At 45.9% G+C, this 16,920-nt stretch overlaps 3 protein-coding genes across 4 annotated transcripts in view; all 3 read left to right on the top strand.

Annotated features, from left to right (window-relative positions):
• Atp2b4 (ATPase plasma membrane Ca2+ transporting 4) overlaps positions 1-3,096 on the top strand; it is a 108,253-nt gene extending 105,157 nt beyond the window's left edge. The window contains exon 22 of the transcript XR_006147689.1: positions 3,086-3,096. The gene's annotated coding sequence lies outside the window, so the exon portion shown is untranslated. The remainder of the gene's footprint in view (positions 1-3,085) is intronic.
• Positions 222-6,469, top strand: Lax1 (lymphocyte transmembrane adaptor 1). 2 transcript variants are annotated; one of them, XM_042681403.1, is made up of 6 exons: positions 222-518; positions 1,031-1,200; positions 3,015-3,124; positions 3,712-3,822; positions 4,315-4,394; positions 5,480-6,469. In XM_042681403.1, exons 2-6 carry the CDS (start codon positions 1,118-1,120, stop codon positions 6,344-6,346), a joined length of 1,251 nt encoding a protein of 416 aa, XP_042537337.1. In that variant the 5' UTR covers positions 222-518; positions 1,031-1,117; the 3' UTR covers positions 6,347-6,469. The 2 variants fall into 2 exon arrangements, with proteins under 2 accessions (XP_042537337.1, XP_042537338.1); XM_042681404.1 differs by lacking the exon at positions 222-518 and adding an exon at positions 863-897.
• Positions 6,470-11,714: 5,245 nt separating this feature from the next.
• On the top strand, positions 11,715-16,728 carry Zbed6 (zinc finger BED-type containing 6). The gene has a single exon (XM_042682107.1). It carries the CDS (start codon positions 12,581-12,583, stop codon positions 15,515-15,517), a length of 2,937 nt encoding a protein of 978 aa, XP_042538041.1. The 5' UTR covers positions 11,715-12,580; the 3' UTR covers positions 15,518-16,728.
• The last annotated feature ends 192 nt before the right edge of the window (positions 16,729-16,920 follow it).

Raw genomic sequence — 16,920 nt, 5'->3', positions numbered from 1 at the left:
GAGGGTAAATGAATACTTCTCTAAATGTCCCAGGAACCTGGGGTGAGGAACTGACTCCACCCCCACCCACATCCACACACGCCATTTTGATCACACGCACTGACCACAGCACCTGTGAATCCCCCAGAGGCAGGTGGCACACAGGTTCTTTCAGTCTGACAGTCAGGCTGCGTTTCCTGTGCCCCAGGCTTCCTTAGCACCTTGGTGCAGTTGCTTCCTGTCCCTGACTCTATGTTTCCATTCTGCCAGAGTGGTTTGCTGTTTTCGCTGTGCTCAGAAGGTTGAAGGCAGAAGTTTCTCACGAGCCTCCTGGAAGCTTCTCTCTCTGAGAGGGCCCCTCCTGTTTCCATCAGAGACAGAGACTAGAGATTCTCCCCAAGCCGCCTCACATTGGAGCCCGAGTGCCCGGATGAGGGCACCGCCCGCAGTGGGCACCGCAGCCTCCCATGGTAGAGCCAAACCTAGGGGGCCGCTATCTCCACCCAAATCAGCTTGATGTTTCAGGAAGAAGACACAAGGTAGGGGGTCTCAAAGACAGAAAGTTCTAGAAAGAACGCTTAGAAGCTCTAGAAAGATGAACCCAGCGGATTTGTGTTCTTGCTTGCTTGGCTTGGTTTGGTTTGGGTTTTGTTAGGGCCTTTGATGACTATTTAGGAGGAATGACTTTTTTTTTTTTTTGGGGGGGGGTCCGGTCGTGGGGCCTGTACTCTGGGCCTGGGCGCTGTCCCTCAGCTCTTCAGCTCAAGGCCAGCACTCTACCATTTGAGCCACAGCGCCACTTCCGGCTTTTTTCTTTTTGCTTATGTGGTGCTGAGGAATCGAACCCAGGGCCTCAAGTATGCAAGGCAAGCGCTCTACCACTGAGCCACCTTCCCAGCCCCAGGAGGAATGACTTTTGTGAGTAAAAGCAGTGGCTGGGCAGTAAGACACGGAGCTCGGGAAGTTTTCTGCCATTCCTGGATTATATACTTGTAAACAAAAAGAAAGGGTTTCAGGCAAAACACAAACCAGTTTGCCTTTTCTCTTCAAGCAACACAGCACGAGCTGAGGAAAGGTGCCTCTCAGTGGTCATCATTTTGAAAAGGTGTAGGAGCTGAAGTCTCAGAGCTTCTGTGCCATGGCAGCCTCCCCCACCTCTGCGGCTACAAGGAGGACCTCAGAGCCCAGCACGACCCCGGTGACCCTCGGCAGCCTGGAAGGGTGAGTGATTCGGGGTGAACTCTACTTCCCTGATTTACACAGAACACCCCGGTTCAGTCCATAGAGCTGCTAACCCAACAGTACCGCAGCTCCATACATCGAGGCTCAGGTCCGCTAGGCCCACCAAACTCTAGGCATTTGAAAGCAGATGTTGAAGTTTTGGATTTCTCTCCTTTCAGATGTTTTGATTTTCTCTGTCTCCAGCCTTTGCTAAAGCAGGTCCTCTGTGCCCCCCCCACCTAGAAACAAAAGGCCCAATTTCCCAAGGAAATATGTTTTTAGATCCTAAAACCTTGCCACTAAGGGAAGGTGTGCTCGGAAATGTAATAAAGATACGTCTTAAGGACATAAAAATCTCACAGGAATAATCGCAATACAAAGAATCACAAATACAAATTCACCGCTACGGTTTTCAACTTCATACAAACAAACAAAAGGTCCCTTGGGAGTTGGAGCTTCACAAACACTGGCAGGTATATATTTCATGCTGAAATCAAAATAAAACATAAAGGATGCTGCAAGCAGGTGGCTTACACCTGTCATCCTAGGATTACATCTCAGGAGGCTGAGATGTGAAGATCGAAGTTCAAAGCCAGCCCAAGCAGGAAAGTCCGTGAGACTCTTATCTCCAGTTAACCACCAGAAAACCAGCAGTGGAGCTGTGGCTCAAAGTGGTAGTTGGCAGGCGAAGCTAAGGGGAAGCACAAGGCCCCAAGTTCCATCCCAAATACTGAGTTCAAGCCCCAGTACTGGCACAACTAACCAGTCAATCCATCAATCAATCAATGTGACTAGGTGTGTGGAAGCTGCTTATATGCTGGTTGTTTGGAAGTACAAGAAAAAAAAAGTGGTCAGGAATGGTGTCATGATGGTGTTTTTTGTTTTTGTTTTTTTTACAATGCCAGTAGATGATGAGAAATTCCAGAGAAGAAGCTATCACAGTTTAGTATTGCTTGGAGACATCTGTCAGGCAGCCTAGGAGACACGTCCACTGAAAGTAAGCCTAGGCCTCAGGAGGGTCCAGACCTGGTTTCTAATATATAGAGGTCACAGGGCAGCGAGAGATTCCTGCCCTTATTTCCAGTTATAATGGGCACCACTGCCCCGGGTTGTAATCATCTGCATGCATTTCAACACCAAGCAGAGCAGTAACTCCAGCCCAGGCCAGGGAATTGCAAGGTAGCCAGCGCTTGCTTTGGTTAAATTCTATGTGAACAGTTGAGTGTTGCTTGGAGACCAGCTGGGGTTACTCAAGTTCACGAAAGCTGGACTTTGTCACAGAGCCACACCCTGATTGGGAGTTGAGTAATCCTCTCCTCCCAGCAAGCCAGGAAGCTGGAAGGTGGGGATGCAGGGCCAGATGGCTTGGGCTTGGCAAGTTTGGGAGTGTAGTGTGGTAGAAGAGAAGGAGAAAGAGCTCCTAACCCAGAGCGACCTCGACTCACATCCCATCTCCACCCCTTCCTGCCTGTACCATCATGGACATGGAACTTCTCCTTTCTGAGTCGTGGCCTCCTGGGCCACAAAGTGAGCTAGGATTATTGTGAAGTTGAAATAAGTTCTACATGCAAACCCCCAACACGTGGTAGACATTCAAAAGGAATAGCTCCCTTCACCCACGTGCAAATACTATTGTCCATGCAGTAATTAGTATTCAGACACATCAACCCTCTTTTCTACTGTTTGGTCCACTCCATTGCCTTTCTTCATGGAGTGCCCGTTCCAAATCCTTGGGCTCAATGAAATGTTTTCTCCTACTCCATCCCCTACCATCCTACAGCCATCTGGGATGTGACACTGGCTTTTCCTCCTAGAGATAAAGATCAGAGCAGCAGCATCTTCTCTGGCTTTTCAGGACTCCTGGCTCTCCTCCTGGTCATCACAGCTTTCTGCATCCTGTGGAACAGGAACAAGTGGAAGAAACGTGAGTCACTTGTCTGTCCCTGGTTGAGATGGAGTAATGCGCTGGGGAGTCCTCTGCTCTGACTCCTTATGCGATACACTAATCCTGAACTGCAGCAGCACTAGGAAGTCAGGGCCCTGGTGCCCCTAGACCCAGCTTCCTTTTCCTGCTTCTGTTCACTGAGTCTCCTGTTTCACTAGCTCAAATGGAAATTCTTCTAGCTCAAGTCTGAAAAACAGATTGTGTGTGTGTGTGTGTGTGTGTGTGTGTGTGTGTGTGTGTGTGTGTGTGTGTGTGTGTGTGTGTGTGTGTGTGTGTGTGTGCTGGTCCTGAGGTTTTGAACTCAGGGCCTGGGCCCTGTCCCTGAGCTTTTTTGCTCAAAGCTAGTGTTCTACTACTTGAGCTGCACCTGGGCTGGCTTTGAACTGTAATCCTCAGGCCTGAGCCTCCCAAGTAGCTAGGATGACAAGCATGAGCCATGGATGCCTGGCTGAAAATAGATTTTTTTTTATGATGCATGGGGAATGTGTCCAAGGCCCATCTGGCCCAACTAGTCTCCACATTCAGTGTCCTGGTCCCTGTCATGACCCTGTCTGACTGCTTTTCAGGGCAATCTCCTTACCTCCAAGTGACTGACCTACCCTCGCTGGCTCTGCCTCGACCCAGACAGCGAGCCAAGAATGTTTATGACCTCTTGCCTCGGCAGCAAGACGATCTAGGTAAGCTTCTCCTTTGGAACCACCGATTTCTAATGTTTAGAACTTCTGCTCCCAGAATGCACCTCTCACCACTCAGAAGCACGTTTGAGCTTCCAGATGGTTCTGCCCAGCTGATAGTGGCAAGGAGAAAGGACTAAATAAGACTATAGGCTATACCTCCAGTGTGGGGCTGGAGAGTTCTAAAAGGTAACAGAGGGTCATTTGGATTTGGGGTTTGGTTTTATTTGACAGTGAGATAACAGAGGAAAGCCAGGTATGTGTAGGACTGGAATGATGACCTGGCATTACAGGCAAGGGGTGGAGAAGTCTTTAGCAGAAGGTGGGTAGGAAGCTTCCAGATCTCGAAGCACATCACACCTGTAGCCTGAGTATCTCATCATCAAGTACTAGTCTGGAAGTAGCAGGGGCTGCGCAAACCCAGGTCTCCCACCATGCGGGAATTGTTGAGGCTGAAGCTCTCTGAAGACTGGCCAGCTACCTCTGTCATTCCAGGGAGACATCAGTTAAGGAGTAGCCAGGTGTTCAGTACCGAAAGCCTCCTTTCCAGAAATGCTGACAGCCCTGAGCATACGGTAAGACACCAGGGGAAAAGAGAAGCCCTGGAGCAAATGACAGGGCCCCTGGCCGGAGAGCTGGGAGGAATGAATTTGAGGCCATAGATCTGGTTTCACAGCAGATAAACCATGTGTTCTGTGGCCCACACCCTGTAGTTCCTATTAATAAATTAGACCTCCCTATTGCCCAAAGAGAAATATTTAAGAATTTAATTTAGATTTTAAAATGTTACAGGCTGGGAATGTGGCTTAGTGGTAGAGTGCTCACCTAGCATGCATGAAGCCCTGGGTTCCATTCCTCAGAACCACATAAACTGAAAAGGCCAGAAGTGGCACTGTGGCTCAAGTGGTACAGTGCTAGCCTGGAGCAAAAGAAGCTCGGGGACAGTGCCCAGACCCTGAGTTCAAGCCCCAGGACTGGCAAAAAAAAAAAAAAAAAAGACAGGAAACAGAAGCACAGAGATATGGGGTAAAGTGCTCAGGGTGGGAGGCTGGGTTGGCAGCCCTGCTCTGAATCGAAACCTCTACCTTTTCTTTCTTTTTTTTAAAATTTTGGTACCAGACCTGGACTCAAACTCGGTATTTGACTTTTGCTCTCACTCATTGGCTGGAGCTCTATGACCCGAGCTATGCCTCTAGTCTTAAGTCTCTACCTTTAGCCTGTGTGTTTCATTGCTTCTCCGTGAGGCAGAGTTCACCAGGCCTCCTCATGCTCTCACTTGGCTTTTCCACTCAAGGCTGACTCTCTACCACTCAAGCCATGCCTCCACTTCCAGCTTTTTGCTGGTTAATCAGATATAGGAATCTCACAGATTTATCTGCTTGGGCTGCTGTCAGATTTGGATCCTCTGATCTCAGCCTCCTGAGTAGAGTTAGTTCGGATTATTAGCACGAGTCTGCAGTAGCTAGCCTGTGACTGCTTTTCCTAATCACCACCCACTTTCGCTCACACCCTTGCACCCGCCCTGGCCTCTAGAGCCTCACAATGTAGAGCTCTGCTCTAAGGAGGAGAACAAATGAAAGAATCCAGGGGCCAGGCAGGAAAGGACAGGCCTTGTCTCTACTGCTTCACCATCCCAGTTACTTTCTCTCCTTCCTGACAGCTCTCCCAAGCAGATGAGGCCCTCCAGCTGGACAGAGCCCATATCCAGGCTGTGGGGTACACAGTGGGAATCTATGACAATGCCACAGTGCCCCAGATGTGTGGGCACCCTGCTCCTTCCACAGACTACATCAACATCACAGCGTCCAGGGATAGCTCGAGCATTTCTTCAGAGGAGTCCAATGACTATGTCAATGTCACCACTGCAGAATCGGCTGCTGAGACTCTAACTTCAACCAACAGCCTGCCTGAAAATCTGTTTGCTCTTCCTAGTACCCAGGAGTTGGAGGTTACTGAGGAAAGACATGCAGGCCACTGGGACACCAGTGACTGCCCTTGTTTTGGGGCTCCAAGAGCTGAAGACAGTGACCCACTCAACAGTGAGGAAGATTCCTCTCAGACATCAGATGACTATGTCAACGTGACAGGCTTAGATCTTGAAAACATCCAGGAGATACTGCCATGGGTGGCTTTTCAGTGCTGTGGAGATTATGAAAATGTCCCACCAGCAAATCCCAATGGAAGCCAGCAGCAGGCTTTGGAAGAGGTGGCCTGTGCACTCACAGGCCACAGAGCGGAACACACAACAGGTCCAGGGACCCACAGCCAACTTGCCATGAGGAAATCCCTGTCTCCAGGGTATTATATAGCCTTTCAGCCTCCCACAAAGAGTGGGAACAGTCAGGTGACATGTGGGAAAAAGATGTCAGATGTAAATTCTCACGACTATGAGAATGTACTAGCTACAGACTCAGAATGCGGGAACCGGGAGCATGAAGGAACGCTCGGGTACCAAGCTGGAAAGCCACATGGGGTGGCATACTCTGCTGGCTCCTCAGCCACTGCAAAGCTTAATGAAAGCCCTTGAGCACTCTGGTGAACCAGTGGCTTCATGGCTTGGGTCAAAAAGAGGCTTAGATGGCTGGGAATGTGGCTTGGTGATAGTGCTTTGCCTAGCATGCACGAAGCCCTGAGTTCGATTGCTCAGTACTACATACACAGAAGAAGCCACAAGTGGTACTGGGGCTCAAGGGTAGAGTCCTAGTCTTGAGCAAAAGAAGCTCAGGGACAGTGCCCAGGCCCTGAGTTCAAGCCCCAGGACTGGTTAAAAATGAAAGGAAAGGAAAAAGGAAAGAAGGGGCTTAGAGAAGTAGGAAGCAGATAGGCCGTCCCAAAGCAAAGATTCGGGACACCCACAACGAAGTTCTTTTCAAGCTGGGGCTCCTTGATCTCTCAGATCAGCTGGAGGAAGTTTGTTGCAATTGCCTTTCTGGACTGTTCAGAAAGAGAGAACCAAATAATAATTAGGGTGCACTGGACTATGACATATCAAAAGTAATCATATTTATGGGTACCAGCAAGCTAAAAGCATGCCTATCTGTGCCGGTCAAATGGAAAAAAATGTTCAAGTGTGATTGCCATTTCTATCTTGCTACATGCTAATTTACAACAATGCTACTTTCAAGGGATTGTGTATTTTTAAATGGTTTCTGTTTTGGGTTTTGGGTTTTGTTTTGTTTAACTAAAACTGAAGTAGAGATATCAGTCACACAGAATTTTTAAAGTGGATAGATTACAATGTAAAAAATGTGGCTAGAGCCAGGCCTCAAGTACCTCACACCTGTCATCCTAGCTGCTCAGGAGGCTGAGCTCTGAGGATCATAGTTCAAAGCCAGCCAGGGCAGGAAAGTCCAGGAGACTCTTGTCTCCAATTAACCATAGGAAAACCAGAAGTGATGCTGTGGCTCAAGTGGTAGAGTGCTAGCCTTGAGTTGAAGAGCTGAGGGACTGCTCACAGGCCCAGAGTTCAAGCCCCATAACCACCAACAACAACAAATGTGGATAGAGGGCTGGGAAGGTGGCTCAGTGGTAAAGTGCTTGCCTTGTACGCATGAGGTCCTGAGTTCAATTCCTCAGCACCACATAAGTGAAAAATCTGGAAGTGGCACTGTGGCTCAAGTGATAGAGCGCTCGCCTTGAGTTGAAGAGCTGAAGGACAGCACCCAGGCCCAGAGTTCAGGCCCCACGAGCAGCCAAAAACCAAAAAAACAAACAAACAAAAACAAATGTGGATAGATTACAATGTAAGAAAAAAAGTGGATAGATTGCATTGTAAAGACTGAAGACTGAAAAGGAGATGCCCAGGTTAACTGCAAGGAGAGAGCATTCCAGCAGAAATTGCAAGTACAACTGTTTAGAGGCAAAAAGGTTTCCATGTGTGTGAGGACCAGAAAGGAGGCCACTGTGGCTGCTGTGTGGGGAATGATGGATACTAATGGTGAGAGGAAGATGAGATGGCGACCAGGTTAAGCAATATTTTTTTTTTTTTGGCGTGGGTCTTGGGACTTGAACTCAGGGCCTGGGTGCTGTTCCAGGCTCAAGGATAGCACTCTACCACTTGAGCCACAGAGCTACTTCCAGCTTTTCCTATTGGCTAATTGGAGGTAAGAGTCTCATGGACTTTGTAGCCAGTGCTGGCTTCCAACCTCAATCCACAGATCTCAGTCTCCTGAGTAGCTACGATTATAGACATGATTCACCAGCACCTAGATCAAGCAGTATTCTATAGGCCACAATAAAGATATCCTGATTAGCATTTAATTCTAACTGCATTAATAAGCCATTTAAGGTTTTTGTTGTTGTTGTTGTTGTTGGGGTTTGAACTCAGGACCTAAGCACTAGCTCTTAGCCTTTTAGCTCAAAGCTAGTACTCTATCACTTGAGTCACAGCTTCACTTCTGGCTTTTTTCTACCTTCCAGTTTTAACATCTTGGATCAATAGCCTGTTGGAATTTGGCAATCCCCACATACCAGATCCATAACGTCAGAGTATATTTTACAATGATAATTTATATTTGATAAAATAAGGTTTTGTTACCAAAAACTTAAGGCAGCTAAGTTTGTATCTTGCGGGGAAAAAAAATTTAGGCAAGAACACAGTGAAGGTGAGGATAGGAAAATTTATTTTTTTTTTATTTTTTGGGTCAGGTCATGGGGCCTGAACTCTGGGCCTGGGTGCTGTCCCTCAGCTCTTCAGCTCAAGGCTAGCACCCTACCACTTGAGCCACAGCGCCACTTCTGGCTTTTATTCTTTTTGCTTATGTGGTGCTGAGGAATTGAACCCAGGGCCTCAGGCATGCAAGGCAAGCACTCTACCACTGAGCCACCTTCCCAGCCCAGGAAAATTTATTAGAATAGAAATATGACAAAGCAAGAGAGCCGAGGCATCGATATGCCACAGGAAGACAAGTCTCCAGGCCATCTCAGCCATTTTGTGTTATCTTCCCAGTTATTCCCAGAGATTGGCCTTGGGTTAAATAGGAAGAAGTGGGGGTTTTGAAGATTGATGGGCCTCCTTACAGTTCCCTACAGGGTCTGGGTGCCAAATCTTCAGTCCTTCTTTTTTTTTTGGGGGGGGGTCCGGTCGTGGGGCCTGAACTCTGGACCTGGGCGCTGTCCCTCAGCTCTTCAGCTCAAGGCTAGCGCTCTACCACTTGAGCCACAGCGCCACTTCCGGCTTTTTTTCTTTTTGCTTATGTGGTGCTGAGGAATCGAACCCAGGGCCTCAGGCATGCAAGGCAAGTGCTCTACCACTGAGCCACCTTCCCAGCCCTCTTCAGTCCTTCTTACTTCTTATTCATTTGTAACCTCAATCCCTCAGGCAGATTTTTTTTTTTTTTTTGGTTGGTCGTGGGGCTTGAACTCTGGGCCTGGGCGCTGTCCCTCAGCTCTTCAGCTCAAGGCGGGCGCGCTACCTCTTGAGCTACAGCGCCACTTCCGGTTTTCTGGTGATTTATTGGAGATAGGAGTCTCACAGTCTTTCCTGGCCGGGCTGGCTTTGAATCGCGATCCTCAGATCTCAGCCTCCTGAGTAGCTAGGATTACAGGCGGGAGCCACCAGTGCCCGGCCCTCAGGCAGATTTTTGGCTTATCATTTTATCCTGTCATCTGCAAGCTGTATAGGCCTCAGTTCTCTGACTACCTACTTTCTACTAACTCCAATCATTTTACCTACCAACTATATAAAGTACTAATTCGGGCCAGCTTGGAAAGCTCTAGGCTATAAAATCCCTAAGCTGTTTGGAAAGCAATCATGAAAAATCCTTAGGTGTGGCACAGTCAGAATCTGGTTACCAGGAACCTGCTTGTTAGGTCCAGTTGTCATGGTGATGAGTATTGTCGTGTAAGCCAGGATGCTGCTGGAATTCTGAGGTTGTGGCTTCTCACTTCCAAAGAAGGTAAAAACCTACTTGTGAGGAGACCCCCTCGGATTGATAGATGCCCAGTCACTGGCTAGGGTAAGGAAAACAAGAGGAAATGAAAGGTGCCTGGACGTTCTTCCCTCTTTGTTATTATCAAGCATATCTTTTCTCAGCAGAAACCTATTCTGTATGTAAGTTAGGTCTAATGTTGCCTCCTAGGAAAGTTCTGTTCTGTTAGTCCAGGATTATTTTAGGCTCTTAATACAGCAGTGTAATATATTGAAATGTATTTTAGCTTAGGAAGTTAAGAAAGTATATATATACTGAGACTAAGAATAATGAAATTATTTCCTAAGAATGAGGTTAGGGCAGATTTTAAATTTCTAATCTCAATAGATATCTGTATTATTTATTTTTAAAAGGTAAAAAAAATATGGGCTGGGGTATGGCATAAGAGGTAGCGTGCCGGCCTAGTAAGCATAAGGCTGTAAGTTCAAATCCCATTACTGCAACAACAATAATAATAATCCTTTTCTCCTTAAAAAAAAAAAAGGTTTAGACACTCACACAGGAAAAACAGGTTATTAACACGGAAACTCACAGGCACTGCTCATCTTTTTCCCTTTTCTGCCCCTCCTCGGGAATTTTTCAACAAGCCTGACTTTCCTAACGCACAAATTGGTTTTAAGAAATAAAATGCCTAAAAGCTCCACGACTTGGAATAAAAACAAATGCACCGAATAGTTCAATACTGTTAGATTTCCACATGCTCTGGGGACGTAATCATTAAGGCCACTCTGGCGACCCGCGCGGTCTGATAGGTTCTGGCAGCTTTTCCTGGCACTCCTCCCCGGCCTTAAAAACGTCAACGGAAGGGACCCCGCGCATGCGGCCTGGCGCCGCCCCCTCGCTCCCGTGACTCCGCGCCCGGGCAGCCATTTTAGCCTCGTCGCACAGACAAAACTACACTGTCCAGAATCCCTTGCGCATTGCGTCGCGCTGGCACTTTTCGTGGCGGGGGCCTTAGACCTCAACCTGTAGCCGGGCGCCATCTTTGACGCTGGCAGTCCGGGATTTCTGCTGGCTGTGGCTGGCGTGTGGACGGCGGGCAGCCGCGGCTGAGAAAGAAGAGAGACGTGGCAGCAGGCGGGAATCGGAGATAGTGTCCTCGGTTCGGTAAAGTTTCTGTTCTCTGGTAACTAGACCCGTTTTTTGCTTCCCGGCTGGCTTGGGAGGTGGGAAGGGGGCCAGGCGAGTGACCGCGGCCGCCTCCGGCCCCCGGGTCTCGGCCTAGCCCGGGAAGTCAGGGCAGGCGGGCGGGGTGGGGGGTCCTGGGCCCCCGCGGTAGCGACCTCTGCCCCCTCCCCGGCCGCGGCCTCCTGCGGGGCGGCCGGGGCCCCGACTCCCGCCCCCACCCGTTCCCTCCACTCCCCCTCCCCGCCGTCCTCCCCGCCCCCACCCCCGCGGCGCCCGCTCCTCCCCAGCCACCTCCTCCCCTCCCCCCACATCCGGCGCTCGCCCGGCCGGGAGCCCCAGAAAGCCGCCTCTTCCCGGACCCCCCGATAGGGGAGCTGGCACTGTGTGGCCGGCTCTCGGGCAGCAGATTCACCTAGTCCCTGGGTCCACTGACCTGCCGGTGTCCCAGGGTTCCTCCACCCAGCAGCTTCTCCGCCACTTCCCTTATAAAGTTACCGAATTCCTGTGTCCCCCCACCCATTCCCCACCCTAATCGCACACCCCTTCTCCCCCTCCCCCCCCCCCAACCCCAGCCCCAGCCTCGGAGTGGAGAGCTACGGGGGACACTTGGTTCTCCTGGTAGGATTGGAGAGACGGTAATGAAGAACACCCCCCTAAACTCTCAGATTGGTGCGGATTCCTATGGGGAAGGCCCTTATTGTTGACATCTTCCAGACTTTGGTTCTGGACCTTGAGAAAGGAGGCTGTGGAACTAGTAATAGCGATGCTTTTTAGGGTAAATGTGTGTAGGTATTGGGGAGAAGGGAGGGAGCCGTGAAAAAAGACATGGAGGTGGGTTGAAGCTTCTATTTCAGTTTTTGCTGTTCATCTAATGGTCAATTTGTGAGTTACCTTATTTACAGGTTTTGTTTACAGGTTTTAAAGCTTGCTTCAGTCTTAGAAAAAATTATTAACTCGGGATAAAAATGAATTTTTTAATGCAGCTTGTGACCTTGTAAAATTTTTAACTCCAAAGAACTTTTGTTCAGCCACTTACATTTTTTAAAATTGTATTACTGTAGTCAGAACTCAAAGGGTTCAACTAGCAGTTATGTTAATGACCAGTATGTGGAGTCTGATTTAGCTTTCCAGAATTGACTTTTTGAGTTGTATTGGCAAATCATTGTCCTAAATGATGAATGTTGAATGATGCACTATGTTTTTGTTTAAATGAAATTTCCTGAAAATAATTAATTTCAGAATTAAGGGAAAATCGATATTGCTATCAGGAGGAGTCATAAAAATAATATATTTTAAGAACTGAAGGCATTTCAAACAGATAAGAGTTGTTGATAAAGCAGAACATGAACCTGAGATTTGGAAGACCTGGCTTTTCTAGCTGCCACTAACCAACTCTATGACCGTGGGAAAGTGGGCCTCGGTTCTTCTTTCTATAACATGAGAGCACTGGACTGCTTAAATTCAGAACTCAGAAATCTAGAAGGGATCTTAAAGCCCTCTAAGAAAGAGCTTAGGGATGTTCTCCATTGCTGCTATTTTTCCTCCAGAAATAACCTGCCTTGGAAGTCATTGGTCCCAAGGGAATTTGACTTTCCCTAGAAATTGGAGAAAAGGTAATGCAAGTAGAGAGGAACAACAGTATTTCTGCATGAATAGTAAAGCCACCATCAGATTCTGGTTTGAATTTTGGAGCCATAAAGAGAATGAGTATATGCACTCTAAGTGTACCAGTTTCCTCACTCTCTCCTGGTAGAAGATACAGCTCTTTTAGTGGTGCTGGGGTTCTGGGATGTGTTTCCATTAATTCTAATACTGATGAAGAAGATGTGGTAGAGGAAAATATGGTGGCAGGAGTGGATAAAGAGGCAAAATTGCCTGCTAAAAAGAAAAGAAAGAAGGGTTCTCGAATTAAAGGAAAAAGACGTCGGAAAAAATTGGTCCTTGCCAAAAAATTTAATAAGGACTTGGGATCTGGGAAGCCTGGTGCCGATACCCCTACTTTGACAGCTTCTGGTGCCCCTGAGCCAGATGAAGAAAGTCTTTTTGAGAGCAATATAGAAAAGCAGATCTACCTACCTAGTACCAGAGCCAAGACCTCTATTGTGTGGCATTTCTTTCATGTGGACCCCCAGTACACTTGGCGGGCTATTTGTAACCTCTGTGAAAAAAGTGTCAGCAGGGGTAAGCCTGGCAGCCATCTTGGTACTTCTACTCTTCAACGACATCTGCAGGCAAGACATTCACCTCACTGGACCAGGGCCAACAAATTTGGAGTCACTAGTGGGGAGGAGGACTTTACATTGGATATGTCTTTGTCTCCCTCTTCTCCTGGAAGCAATGGAAGCTTTGAATATATTCCTAGTGAGTCATTAGATGATAATAGAATGGGTAAGAAACGTGATAAATCCACGTCTGATGCCCTAAGGGCAGAAAGAGGGAGATTTCTCATTAAAAGTAACATTGTCAAGCATGCCTTAATTCCTGGAACCAGAGCCAAGACATCTGCAGTTTGGAATTTTTTTTACACTGATCCTCAGCATATCTCAAGAGCTGTGTGCAATATATGTAAAAGAAGCGTGAGCCGGGGTAGACCAGGTTCCCACTTAGGAACTTCAACACTTCAACGACACCTGCAGGCCACACATCCCATCCACTGGGCTGTTGCCAACAAAGACAATGGTGCTATTGGAAATGGATTAGATGACACTGAGAGTGAGAGCAATGAGCTCTTGAATGACACTTTGAATGGAGAAAAGTCTACAGGCAGCCAAGATTTAATAGCTGAGGACCTCAGTGACTCTGAATCAGATGAACCTCCTGCTTTAGATGTTGAAAATAGATCTGAGAGTCCTATTCCTGTTGTAGAGCAAGATAATCTGATGCATACAGAAGAAAGGGAGACAACATGTGAAAATTCAGCCTCAAGTCAAATAAGTCAGGCAATTATTCAAATGATTGTGGAGGATATGCATCCTTACAACTACTTTTCAACTCCAGCTTTTCAAAGGTTCCTACAGATTGTGGCTCCAGAGTACAGGTTGCCATCAGAGACTTATTTTTTCACTAAAGCTGTGCCTCAGTTATATGACACTGTCAGAGAAAAAATTTTCTTAACCTTGGAGAATGTTCAAAGTCAAAAGATCCATCTCACCGTTGACATATGGACCCATGACCCATCTACTGACTATTTTATTGTCACTGTACACTGGGTCTCTTTAGAAGCTTCATCTTCTCCCAGTAACAGTGGCATCCCTGATTTTAGAAAGTGGGCAGTGCTCTGTGTCACAGGTTTGGCCAAAGACTGTCTGGTAACCAACATTTTACAAGAACTAAATGACCAGATTGGTCTGTGGCTTTCTCCTAATTTTCTTATCCCTAGCTTCATTGTTTCTGACAATTCTTCTAATGTGGTACATGCAATCAAAGATGGTGGTTTTACTCATGTGCCATGCTTCCTGCATTGTTTAAATATAGTCATTCAGGACTTTTTCTGTGAGCACAAAAGCATTGAGAATATGTTAGTGGCTGCTAGGAAAACTTGTCATCATTTTAGTCATTCTGTCAAGGCCCGTCAGATACTGCAAGAGTTTCAAAATGATCAGCAGCTTCCATGGAAGAATTTGAAGCAGGATGAAACTGGTCACTGGATTTCCACTTTTTATATGTTAAGATGGCTCTTGGAGCACTGCTACTCAGTTCATCACAGTCTTGGTAGAGCTAGTGGAGTTGTTCTCACTTCCCTTCAGTGGACTCTAATGACATATGTTTGTGATATTCTTAAGCCATTTGAAGAGGCTGCCCAGAAAGTGAGTGTAAAGACCACAGGATTGAATCAGGTGTTGCCCCTAATCCACCGTCTACTCCTCTCTCTGCAGAAACTCAGAGAAGATTTTCAAGTCAGAGGTATTACTCAGGCCCTCAGTCTGGTGGACAGTTTATCTTTGAAACTGGAAACAGATACCCTACTTAGTGCCATGCTCAAATCCAAGCCCTGTATCTTGGCTACTTTGTTAGATCCTTGTTTTAAAAACAGTTTTGAAGACTTTTTTCCTCAAGGTGCTGATTTTGAAACATACAAACAGATTCTTGCAGAAGAGGTTTGCAGTTATATGGAATCTTCACCAGAGGCATGCCAAATTGCAACTTCAGAAGCATCTGGTCCATTAGTTACAGTAGGAGCTGATTCGTTTACCTCATCCTTAAAAGAAGGCACCTCCAGTTCAGGTTCCATGGATAGCTCAGCTGCAGACAGTGTTACCATTGGAAGCAAAGGCTTCATGTTCCCTTCTGCTAAAGCAGTAGTGGATGAGTACTTCAAAGAGAAGTATTCAGAGCTCTCAGGAGGTGATGACCCTTTGGTTTACTGGCAGAGGAAGGTGAGCATATGGCCGGCTTTGGCCCAAGTTGCCATTCAATATCTAAGTTGCCCTATGTGTAGTTGGCAGTCTGAATGTATGTTTACTACAAATAGCCACTTTCATCCAAAGCAGATCATGAGTATGGACTTTGACAATATAGAACAGCTAATATTTCTGAAAATGAACTTGAAAAATGTTAGCTATGATTACTCTACATTGATTCTGAGCTGCTATCCAGAGAATAAGGTTGCTCAAAGCAATGAAAAAGAAATAGTACATTAATTTCTTTTTCCTTTCTCTATTTAAAATGAGCAATTTTTACTATATTACTATATCCTTTATTACTGTAGTTCCAATGTATAGGTATACTAATTATTTAAAAATACAGCTGGACATGGTGACACATGTCTATAGTCCCAGCTGCTTGGGAAGCATAGGCAGGAGGATTACTTGAGCCCATGAATTTGAGACCAGCCTGGGCAACATAGCGATACCCTATTAAAAGTAAAATAAAAAACACAAAACCTGGGGAAGCCTGAAAATTCCTCAGAGACAGTATAGTGTTGAGCAAATGAAGGTTAACTTTAAATTTTTTTCAGTTATAACTCAATGTAGGTAATACAAACGTTCATATCAGTTGAAAGAAAAATATTGTTTATTAAAAAATATAGTGCAGCATTGAAAGGCTTTGTTTCTGGCTTGGTATAGATTGAATGAATTTGAAATAAAACCACCCCAACCTGGGAAGGTTGATTACTAGAATCAGTGAATTGAAACCCTCCTAAGCTGCTGTTCCTCCCCTTCCTCATTTTACTAGCTCTTTGAAAACCATGATGTTTACTTACAAATTTGCAAGAAGAAACCCATGAAATTGTTTTATATTTGGAAATTTCGAATTACCTCCTCATACTGGTCAGCTTTATAATACCAAATTGCTGGGTGTGATAGAATTACCCTTTGTATTTAGGATTAGGTTTGTATAAAAAGGAAATAAAAAAATTAGGAAAAAATTTAGTCTTTGAATTGCCTTTTCCAACCTTTATAATATAGAATAACAAAGATAGCGTAGGTGCTCTTTGTATAGTTTTATGGCTAATAATGCAATAAAACATTTGTACAACTGAAAAAGATTCAGTGAGATTTGAAATGTAAGCCCTATGAGCATACTTTGACAAACCCAGTATGAATTCCCAAAGGTTTAGTTTAGGTGTTTTTTAAAAAGCATATTTGGTTCATACTATTATATTCTTAGCTAACAGTTGTTTGAACACTGTATTCTTAACTAAAAATAAGCAGTCAGTATTTTAATGGTGAAAAGAATGAGCTGATTTCAGTAACCCTCAAAAGTTCCCTGCCGCTCTGAAAGTTCTATCTCTGTGATTTGAGTGGGAGGCCAGAAAATGATGACTTTTAGTAAAGGTCTCTTCAAAGTTTCAGACTGCATAACTAATGTAAGGTCCCAATTTTTCCTGTTTTTCATTTTAGATTTGGGGATATTCCCTGCCCAAAAATTTCCTGGAAAATTGACTAGTATTAAGTGTGAGTAAAAGGTGTCCACTTTTTTTTTTTTTTAAGTTTTGATTTTAGTTTTGTCTTGGATAGTATTTGACAAGATTTAGCCTAGAAATTATGTAGTATTTATTACATAAGAATCAAAATTGCTTTGTTACTGGGCTGGTTTCAGA

This window comes from Dipodomys spectabilis, unplaced genomic scaffold (genome assembly GCF_019054845.1).
Source record: "Dipodomys spectabilis isolate Male_0828 unplaced genomic scaffold, ASM1905484v1 ptg000069l, whole genome shotgun sequence".
NCBI lineage: Eukaryota > Metazoa > Chordata > Mammalia > Rodentia > Heteromyidae > Dipodomys > Dipodomys spectabilis.
Note: the sequence above shows the minus strand (reverse complement) of the source record. Positions and strands in the feature narration are given on the sequence as shown.